At 41.6% G+C, this 11,466-nt stretch overlaps 1 protein-coding gene across 1 annotated transcript; it reads left to right on the top strand.

Moving 5' to 3' along the window:
- The first annotated feature begins 1,267 nt into the window (after nucleotides 1-1,267).
- On the top strand, nucleotides 1,268-10,878 carry LOC124256897. Its single transcript, XM_046690868.1, has 8 exons — nucleotides 1,268-1,298; nucleotides 2,306-2,481; nucleotides 3,472-3,688; nucleotides 3,970-4,151; nucleotides 4,590-4,853; nucleotides 6,580-6,817; nucleotides 7,475-7,653; nucleotides 9,256-10,878. The coding sequence occupies exons 2-8, from the start codon at nucleotides 2,332-2,334 to the stop codon at nucleotides 9,730-9,732; spliced, it is 1,707 nt and encodes a 568-aa protein (XP_046546824.1). The 5' UTR covers nucleotides 1,268-1,298; nucleotides 2,306-2,331; the 3' UTR covers nucleotides 9,733-10,878.
- Nucleotides 10,879-11,466: the final 588 nt, after the last annotated feature.

Raw genomic sequence — 11,466 nt, 5'->3', positions numbered from 1 at the left:
TGACTTTAAGGTACAGGTAAGTTTGTGCTTAAAGGGTCGAGAGATGTGCTTACGCTGATGTTGAGATACACCTAAATGGACACTAAGCGACAGTTAAGCGTTTTGAAAGATATGGTTAAGTAGACATTAAGATATAGTTGAGTGTAGAGGTGGGTAGTTACGGCTTCCTTATTCTGTCTGACTTACTTTTGCTTCTTTCCAGACTGTAACTGTTCCACACCTGGAACCACAGCAGGTACATTCTGTGACAAGACCAGCGGTCAGTGTGTGTGTGCTCCCCACGTGACCGGAAGGCAGTGTGACAAGTGTGAAGATAACTACAATAACCTCACAGTGTCTGGTTGTCAAGGTAGGTCTGTAGGATAACTACCATAACCTCACAGTGTCATGTTGTCAAGGTAGGTCTGTAGGATAACTACCATAACCTCACAGTGTCTGGTTGTCAAGGTGGGTCTATAGGATAACTACCATAACCTCACAGTGTCTGGTTGTCAAGGTGGGTCTATAGGATAACTACCATAACCTCACAGTGTCTGGTTGTCAAGGTGGGTCTATAGGATAACTACTATAACCTCACAGTGTCGGGTTGTCAAAGGTCCTATGACCCTCACAGTGTCTGGTCAAGGTAGGTCTGTAGGATAACTACTATAACCTCACAGGGTCTGGTTGTCAAGGTGGGTCTATAGGATAACTACCATAACCTCACAGTGTCTGGTTGTCAAGGTGGGTCTATAGGATAACTACCATAACCTCACAGTGTCTGGTTGTCAAGGTGGGTCTATAGCCTCGCAGTGTCTGGTTGTCAAGGTAGCATACCATAAAGTGTCGGGGTTGTCCAAAGGTAGGTCTATAGGATAGCTACCACTTATTACCTCACAGTGTCTGGTTGTCAATGTGGGTCTATAGGATAACTAACTACCATAACCAGTGTCAGGATGTCTATAGGATAAATACCATAGCCTCACAGTGTCAGGATGTCTAGGTGGGTCTATAGGATAACTACCATAACCTCACAGTGTCTGGTTGTCAAGGTGGGTCTATAGGATAACTACCATAACCTCACAGTGTCTGGTTGTCAAGGTGGGTCTATAGGATAACTACCATAACCTCACCTCACAGTGTCTGTCTTGTCAAGGTGGGTCTATAGGATACCTCACAGTGTCAGGTTGTACCATAACCTCACAGTGTCGGGATGTCTAAGTGGGTCTATAGGATAACTACCATGATCTCACAGTGTCGGGACGTTAATGTAGGTATATAGGATAACTACAATAACCTCACAGTGTCTGGTTGTCAAGGTAAGTCTGTAGGATAACTACTATAACCTCACAGTGTCTGGTTGTCAAGGTAAGTCTGTAGGATAACTACTATAACCTCACAGTGTCGGGTTGTCAAGGTTGTCAAGGTAAGTCTGTAGGATAACTACTATAACCTCACAGTGTCGGGTTGTCAAGGTAGGTCCATAGGATAACTACCATAACCTCACAGTGTCGGGTTGTCAAGGTAGGTCTATAGGATAACTACCATAACCTCACAGTGTCGGATTATATATCAGAGTAGGTCTATAGGATAACTACCATAACCTCACAGTGTCGGGTTATATATCGGAGTAGGTCTATAGGATAACTACCATAACCTCGCAGTGTCGGGTTATATATCGGAGTAGGCCTATAGGATAACTACAATACCTCGCAGTGTCGGGTTTTATATCGGAGTAGGCCTATAGGATAACTAGCACAACCTCGCAGTGTCGGGTTATATATCGGAAAAGGCCTATAGGATAACTACCAAAACCTCGCAGTGTCGGGTTATATATCGGAGTAGGCCTATAGGATAACTACCATAACCTCGCAGTGTTGGGTTATATATCGGAGTAGGCCTATAGGATAACTACCATAACCTCGCAGTGTCGGGTTATATATCGGATTAGGTCTATAGGATAACTAGCACAACCTCGCAGTGCCGGCTTGTCAAGGTAGGCCTATAGGATAACTACCATAACTCGATACGAATTATTGGACTTGAGAGTGATAGATATTAAGTTAGAGTGAGTGAGTGAGTTTGAGCAGTATTTCGGATATACGACGTTTCAGCTTATCCTGCACGGGTATGGTTCACACAAACCAATGAACAGTATTAATGCAAATCTGGGATTCGACCAACGGCCACACGTTCCTGGTACGCAACAGAACCAGACATGGCCTTTGCCCTGTAATGAAGTAAAGTCATGCAAGCTGACACTATATTATGCAAGGACGTAACATTTGATGCTTTTCGTTAACCTTGACCTTTGTCGCTGTGTCAGAGTGTGACCAGTGCTACAAGCTCGTGATGAAGGAGACGGACAAACTGCGAGGACTACTCACCAACATGACTGACACGCTGTCCACCCTCAACGCAAACGATGACACCAAGAGACTTGGCAACTTTGTGGACAGGGTCGACAACGCATCGAGGTCCCTTGACAGACTTCTTAATTTCGTAAGTTGAACGGAATAAATTCGTCACTTTAGAAGGTCCAGACTGGAACAGAGCTATTCTCCACCCATTTAGTAATGCTAGTTTAGAATGAAAAAAACCCCGGCCAACAATCGACCCTTTAAGCTTTTCTAGATCGGAACATTGCTAACAATCGACCCATTTAGCAGTTCTAGATCGAAACAGGGCTATTCTCCACCCATTTAGCAATGCTAGTTTAGAATGAAAAAAAAACCCGGCCAACAATCGACCCTTTAAGCTTTTCTAGATCGGAACATTGCTAAAAATCGACCCATTTAGCAGTTCTGGATCGAAACAGGGCTAGTGATCAACTCTTTTAGCAGTGATAGATTGGATCTAGGCTAACAATGGACAAATCTAGCAGGTCTAAGTTGGACTATGGCTTACAATCAACCCGCACAGGTCGAGATCGAAGACTGCATCCAATCGACCAAATTAGCAGCTCCAGATCGGAAGAGGGGTAACAATCATCCCATTGAGTAGTTCTACAAAGTAAATCTAACATGACTAATCTTTACCACACACACCAATCCAGCAGTTAGATTAGTTTCAGCCCTATCACTGATACGTCTAGTCCAAGACATTGTTCCACATTGTTCGGTCGTCACACGGAAGACATTGTCTGTTTCACCACATAGAGGTCCTACCCGTGAAGATCCGGGTCTTCAGTAATCCAGGCTTGTCATTAGAGGCGACTAACGGGATTGGGTGGTCAGGCTCGCTGACTTGGTTGACACATGTCATCGTATCGTTGCTCATGATGTTCATCACAGGATTGTCTGGTCCAGACTCAATTACTTACAGACCGCCGCAATATAGCTGGAATAATGCTGAGTGCGGCGTAAAAAAAATTAAAAAATAAATAAACGTATAGGTCTAATTTGTGACACCAACTGGTGTCTATCACCGGGAACAGATGGAATTTTGTTGACGGCAGTATGAAATACAAGTCTTTGTCTCATTCCTGTTCAGTTGAATGATGCCAACGCAGAGGAGGCCAGAACTCAGAGCATGATCGACCAGTTTAACAACACACTGATGACCTTGACCTCTGACCTCAACACTGGCAACAGTTCAGATCTCCCGCTCATACAGCAGCTCATCGAAGAAACGACCTTGACCTTGACCGGGGCCAGCTCGAAGAGGGACCAGGCAGTAGCAAACATCAAGAATATCTATGCAGCGAAAGGTAAATAGGTCGTGGGTGAAGTGTGAGGTAGGAGTAGATAGGCTTGTGGGAGGGAAGGTAGTGCTGGGACGGTGGGTTAGTGGTAGAGTGGTGGGTTAATGCTTTAAAGGTGGGCCAGTGGTCCAGTGACCTCACTGTTCTAATTGTGTCCACTCCTGCTACAAGAATAGATTCCTGGCAAGAATAAATTGCTGGGGACAATTTGCCGAGGTACAATCCTAATAACCTACTTAATTGTTGACATATGTTATTCTTCATGTTAGTATTGCCCTTTCATCCAGGTCCACTGACCCAGATATGGACGTCCTTGACCTCCCTCGTGGCGTCGCTGAAAGAGGTGCAGACGTACCTGATGTCCCTGTCGTCGGATGCGTCGTCACAAGTGACCACAATTATGGCCACTGTTGATGAGATAGAACATATATCTACATTGTCGCTCAACAGGTCCATTGCTGACTACGCGGTAAGTGGCAAACCTGTGAATGGCCAGGTGGTTTAAGAATTTTCATGTCTATTTGTACACACATATTCGATTCCCTTATTCTGAAAAAGATGAAAAAGATCGGCTGCAGATCAACGTTGTTTATCCCTTGAACACAATCACATAAGTTCAGCAAATGGCGTTCTTGAAAGGCATTTAGAAATTGAACGAACATTAATACATGACACGTTTTATGTATAACAACTTCATTTTATTCTTTTCACAACGTTTCAGAGCTAATGTCTGCTGCTTCTTCAGTTGAATTATTTCGGTTGTTCAGTCACCTGATGAAGGAGCAAGAATTATCACTGAAACGTCGTGTGAAAATACAAATAAGTTGTCATCCATAAAACGTGTCATGGATTCATATTGGCAACTGTTTGACAAAGGTACCCATACAAGAGATGCTCTCTGTTGTAGACTGCAGGCAATCTGAGTATATTGCATCGGAACACCACTACCGACATCACCAGGCTCGACAACATCGACTCCGTCCTTGAGACTGTGTCCACCACAGCTCTCGCTGAAGCTGAAAGGATTCAAGCAAAGAGCAACTCGACCCTGGCTACAGCTATCCGCCTGCAGAACGAAAGCATCCAGTTCAACAACCTGGATCTGAAACTACAACAGCTGAACACAACTTTCCTAGCTTTTAGAAATACTTTAGAGGCCACCAAGGCATTGGTAAGTGATTGATAAACTATACCAACAATGTAATAGGTAAAGTATACCAACACTATAATAGGTAAACTATACCAACACTATAATAGGTAAACTATACCAACACTTTAATAGGTAAACTATACCAACACTATAATAGGTAAACTATACCAACACTATAATAGGTAAACTATACCAACACTTTAATAGGTAAACTATACCAACACTATAATAGGTAAACTATACCAACACTATAATAGGTAAACTATACCAACACTATGCTAGGTAACCTATACCAACACTATAATAAGTAGCCTATACCAACACTATAATAGGTAAACTATACCAACACTACAATAGGTAAACTATACCAACACTATAATAGGTAACCTATACCAACACTATAATAGGTAGCCTATACCAACACTATAATAGGTAAACTATATCAATGCTATAATAGGTAAACTATACCAACACTAAATAAAATAAACATACAGGTCTAATTTGTGACACCAACTGGTGTCTATCACCGGGCACAGATGGAATTTTGTTGACGGCAGTATAAAATACAACTCTTTGTCTCATTCCTGTTCCTATTAATATTTATTTATAAAATTAGTATGGCAGTATAAAATATGATATCAGTGGTAATGGCAGTAATGTCAGTGATAATGCTATAAGTAGACTGGATATCCAGGGTGAAAAGATGATCATCAGACAACCGCTGGTGTGGACGGAGTGAGTGAGTGAGTTTCGTTGTACGCCGTTTAGCAATAGTCCAGCAATATCACGGCGGGGGGCACCAGTAATGGGCTTCACACATTGTACCCATATAGGGAATCGAACCCGGATCTTCGGCGTGACGAGCGAACGCTTTAACCACTAAGCTACCCACCTCCACGGAACGGTAACGTGAGGTTCAGGATAACACTACGGGACAGATGGATGGAGTGAGTGAGTTAAAAGTTACGTCACATCGAGAATATTTCAGCCATAGCGTGACGACAAGATGCTATGTACTAAGAAAAAATATATTTATACTTTTTAAAAACTTGAAAGGCATTTAGGAGTTGGACGAAAATGAATACATGACACGTTTTATGGATTAAAACTTATTTTTTAATTTAAAAAAAATTCTTTATACGACTATGGATAATCGTTTTATGGATAACAACTTCTTTATTCTTTATACGTTTCAGAGCTAATTCTTGCTCTTTCGTCATCATTCACCTGATGAAGGAGCAAGAATATGCTCTGATTATCACCAATTAATTAAAACTAGTTTGAGTTCAGTGTAAAATGCTAAATCATTTCAAATCAACACAATATAAAATCGGGCAACAGATCGCCAGCAACTGATCCCCATGCTAGGGACCAGGGGTACTTACATAACTTTTGCTCCCTGTATGGACCCAAGGGACGATTTACATCATCCCTTCGGCTGTTCGCGAATATTGAGCAATTCAGCCATAAATTAAAACTACAAACATTATACGATTAAAGACAGATGGGTGGAATTTGAGCTGACGGGGAATATGCTTGCCCCAATGTATTGTCTTAAAAATCTTCGGGAAGTTTCTGTTCTATGTTGGATTGATCTATGGTGTTCTTGAAGCTTAGCTTAGTCTTGCCCCCAAATGTCTACCTGCTGCAATGGGACAACATTACCCTCTAATGAATCTAAAAATATGTAATGCAATTACAAGCCTGTGTTACAACCAATTCCACTTTTCTGACCTTACGTCAACAGGCTGTGGCAGGTAAAGCTGAGGTGGACAGTAAGGCGGCGAAAGTAGCGATAGCCATCAGCAACTCCGAACAGCAGCGGATGAACACCAACAATATCATCAACCAATGTAACGAAATCAACGCCCGGGTTGCGGCGGCGGAGAGACAGGCGGAGGATGCTAAGCTCAACTCAGAGAAGCTGTTCCAAGAGGCGGAATTCATGAGGGACACCATGCGGAACTTCGAGAGCAGGGCACTCGGTACGGCATTTAACATAATTATAATAATATGATCAAGAGATACAGGAAAACCCTCGGGTCCATAGTTATACTGAAAAATGTGGCATTTTACTTCGGAGAAAACAATCTGGTCTTGTGTCAACCTTGTCTGATGTAAGTTTGACCATTTTCCTGTCATATTGTGTCATTATAAGTTGTTCACTGGTCACGCCGGGTGTACATCAACACATGGGCCCCGAGGGACCAGTGAACAACGTATTTATCTTACCGAAACCTCGGTGTTAATTTTGAACTGTTTGAAGCACGGGTATCGGATCATAAGGAGTACCAGAGTTAGGCAATTAGTCAAAACCGACAACTACAGACAAGAAAAACAATTTCGAGTTTTCTTCTTTCCATCTATTTGCATTCGTAAAAACATCGGTAATTTCCGTACATCATAAGCGACTCAATTATTCGAAATAAAAAATTACTAACACGAAGTACCAAATAAATTCCTACAGTTCGGCATTCCCAGCAAGTAACGTAGAAACTTTTACTCGCTTGTAAGCGGGGTACATTGAAAATAATAGAAAAGAGCGCTCAGCCAATCAGAAAACGACATTTATGTGCACGGTAAGATAAAGATATATGTCCTTCCTGGTCGTGTTTTCACCTGTCTTATGTCTTTTTTTACAGCGGTCGAGCAGCAGGCTATAATGTCTCTCGCCAGTGCGGTGGCAGTAACGGCGGACAGTCAAAAGGTCATCGACGATGCTGCTGCACTGGTGACGACGATGGCTACATCACAGCAAACATCGTCACTGGCTCTAGACACAGCACGACAGGCGAAAACCGTCGCCCAGACCCAGAATGATGTATGTTATTAACTGTTTTCAAGTTAACTCACGTCACCTTACCATTAATAGATTAGTCTCGTGACACAATAGTTTAGCAATATTCCAGCAATATCACGGCGGGGGACACCAGAAATGGCCCTCTCATTGTACCCATGTGAGGAATCGAACCCGGATCTTCTGTTTGACGAGCGAACGCTTTAACCACTAGGCTACCTCACCGACTCAGAACAGTGACGTGAGGTTCAGGTTAACTTTACGGGACTATTTCAGAATATAATCACTAAGTAAAACGTTCCATGACACAATACCATACGATTTGCCGCAGGTTTGCGTACACACGTGGGCTTGATGATAGTTTTTTTACGTTTCCAAGTCGGAAACCTATGTGTAAACGCTCGGCATAATTGGTTCAGGCAAACCCGTCAATCCGGGTTAGAATTGGTCTTCAGCAACCAATGCTTGTCGAAAAAGGCGCCTAACGGGATCGGGTGGTCAGGCTCGCTGGCTTGGTTGACACATGTGATCCTAACCCAGTTGAGTAGATCATGCTGATGATGTTGGTCACTGGATTGTCTGGTCGAAACTCGATTATTTACAGGTCGCCGTATTATTGCTGGAACATTACTGGGTGCGGTTAAACAAAAACGAATTTGTTATAACAGAAATGCATGTATTGTGCGGTTAAACAAAAACGTATTTGTTAAAAGCAAAAATGCATGTATTGCGCGGTTAAATAACAAACAAATTTGTTAAAGCAAAAATGCATGTATTGTGTGGTTGAGCAAAAACGAATTTGTAAAAGCAAAAATGCATGACTTTTGTAGAGGCCAAAATTATCAGTTAATATTTTATGAGCGCATCATGCGATTTCTCAGCGACCAAGAGAGGTCACTGTGATTCAGCTGTGTTGAATGCACGGACAGTTCTAGTCTCTCGTACAGACCCTGAAGCAAATATATCCAAGAAAGCCCACGCAAGTCTAGAACATGTGGCAAGTCTAGATTTCCTCAGCTTCATCTGAAAATGAAGAAAGTCTCAGGGCTCCTTTTCATTATATTATAATTTTTTTTCACTATGAACATTTTTCAGTAAAATATGTTCATTTCAGAGACTAGTTGTTAGTCTAGGAGAGTTCGTGCACTGTAGAATGTTGAGAGAAGACCGTGTATGTAGAGGTGGTTAAAAATGGCATGTAAACATTTCAATTTCTTAACATGTACCTTTAAATTTACATTTTATGTCTCATTATGATAAATGAGCAGCATTTATAAACAGTATATTTACTGCAACTTTTACTCTGTTGCAGTCAATCTTCTTCGTCTACGCCTTACAAAGTTGATCTAGTCTAGTAGATCGTTGGTCCGCCTGTTATGAAGTCTATCATGCTGTAGGGTGTATTAAGAACAGGAATGTAGAACCGGAATGAATGAAGGAACAAACGAACGAAATGATGAATTAACTTTATTTCGCATGTAATATATGTTATATTTGGGATTACACTTTCTTTATTTGGAATTACACTTTCCACATTTATTTCGCATGTGGAACAGAATGTAGCCTACCACTTTTATTCATGTAGCCTATTAAATGGGTATAAACCTCATTCACTCTTGTTGCCAGGCAATCACGAGGGTAGCGGCGACTGCCAATCAGCTTGGGATCATGTCCGACCTGACGGTATACCAGAACAAGTCCATCCTCCCTACCACCATCAACACGACAATTCTCGCACCAGCTAAAACAAAATGTGACTCCACTACAGCCGACGTTGCTGGCGCCACCACTGTCATCAACACCGCCGCCACGGGCGCCACAGCCCTCAACACGGATGTCCTCCGAACGCAGGCGGAGGCAAGCAGAGTGCTGGGCATCATCATGAACGTCCCCGGACTCAACATCGACACCATCAACTCTCTGAAGACGCAAGTTGAACAATTAAAGGGTCAGTTTAACAGAGACTCGCTGACCGCAGCTATTAATGGTCTGATAACTGCCCATGCAGCACAGACGACCTGGTTGGAGAATTTGAAAACGAAAAAAGCAAATTTAGAGCAACAGGTCAATGACATGAAGTTACTGGAGAGACAAATATCGTAATATGATGTTATGTTGATGCGCGGTCGGTTGGTGTTGTACGTGACATCTGGCTTTGATGGCCCTGACGATGGTACAAGGTGTGTTGGGCCTTGTTTATTAACATAATTTGCCATCAGCAAATATGATTATTATGTGATTTGGGGATAGAAGTGTTTGTTACACCATTTTTTACACGTTTTGTAAATAACATAATTTTTATTTACATGTTAAGTTGATTCGTCGTGGGAAACATCTCCGACACATACTGACTTGTGTTCCTGTGATAGAAGAAGTGTGCCACAACATCACGATAGGAATAATCGATACTACTGGCGTGAAACCAGCAGACATGTTTCCACATGTAAAACTAAATTGAAAAATATTCTGAAGTTAACTTTTCCTTAAAATTCACATTGCATTACAACTTCCAGATTCATACAGGGCTATCTTTCTCAGTTGGTATTTACAATCATTGGCTCACACATCTTTCCTTGCTGTTTACTTCAGCCATATTTGCGAATGTCTGTACATTTCCTTTTGTTATGTTGATACCGGGATATTTGAGTCGTTGATGCTTGGCCCACTTCAGAAGCTTCATATAGGTCTTAAACGTCATTCGATGTTCATTCTGTTGATCACTGGATTGTCTGGTACAGACTCGATAGTTTACAGACCGCCGCCGTATAGCTGGAATATTGCTGAGTGCGGCGTAAAACTAAACTCACTCACTGACTTAAAAGTCACATGAAGACTGACTGAGTTCAGAATCTAAAGGAAGCAGTACATGATGCTTATAGGTTATATCTGCATTTTCAGAAGGGCTTCGTTAGTGCTAAAACATGCTAAATCATCTCTAACAAATGGGAAAGGTCTATGGATATAAAACTTCTGTATTATCAATGTAGGCGTTGTTTCGGCGACGTTACCTACTGCACTAACTTCGCCTCATGTATATATATAAGCCCTTCCTGCAGTATTATACACCACTTGCTTGGTAACGGTGTCAGATTCTACATTGAAAAGCTGCTAACATTAATACTAAAGAAGTTGTATAACCGTACTTTCCCCGTTGTTCATCACACATACTTCTAAATGGCACTGGAAGAAGCCAAACTATCTTCATCTTTGAAACACTTTTTTTACAGTGTACAGGGACATGAGATGAGAAAAAGTAATATATATCCATACAGGTGAACCATGGAATTGAATAAATTGTCAGATTTCCATTAATTCATCATCTGTTTCCTCTTTGACTTCATCATTTGCATTTATCAATCTTGTAAATCCAATATCTCCTAATGTTTTTGGATGGTATAGTACAAGAGGAATATTTCCATCAATGGTCGAGTATGCTGATCTGCATCGCTTCACTGGGACCGATCCTACTGGGTGTTGTCACTGTTAGCAGTCGACACACATACTTAGCTCCCTTGATGGATACCTGGTTTCAAAGTGCGAACGATAATATGTTGTACGAAATACATTTTCTATGTACAGTTTGTTTACACTCATATCATTAGGTATTGTTATAGGGTATAAATTTTCATACTGAATGCTGTACATATTTATCGGGCCCCACTTGCACAAAGCGATCTTAGTGCTGTAGCTGTCTTAAGTCTATGTTATTATATAGGAGTTAAGATCATCGCAGAGCTAAGATCTCTTTGTGCAAATATCAGATATCAAATATATTCTACCCTGTGAAAATAACATATAAATGATAAAACTTCCATATAAATGACAAAATTGCCACAT

Source organism: Haliotis rubra, unplaced genomic scaffold (assembly GCF_003918875.1).
Source record: "Haliotis rubra isolate DU_JTF1 unplaced genomic scaffold, ASM391887v1 Scf642, whole genome shotgun sequence".
Lineage (NCBI taxonomy): Eukaryota > Metazoa > Mollusca > Gastropoda > Lepetellida > Haliotidae > Haliotis > Haliotis rubra.
The sequence above is the reverse complement of the archived record's forward strand: the minus strand, read 5'-3'. Positions and strand labels throughout refer to the sequence as shown.

What these genes read in the sequence shown, in the direction of transcription:
- LOC124256897 (XM_046690868.1), top strand. Translation starts at nt 2,332, where the DNA reads ATGAAGGAGACGGACAAACTGCGAGGACTACTCACCAACATGACTGAC. An exon ending in GAATATCTATGCAGCGAAAG is followed by an intron (nt 3,689 to 3,969) that starts GTAAATAGGTCG and finishes CCTTTCATCCAG; the next exon opens with GTCCACTGACCCAGATATGG. An exon ending in CTTCGAGAGCAGGGCACTCG is followed by an intron (nt 6,818 to 7,474) that starts GTACGGCATTTA and finishes CTTTTTTTACAG; the next exon opens with CGGTCGAGCAGCAGGCTATA.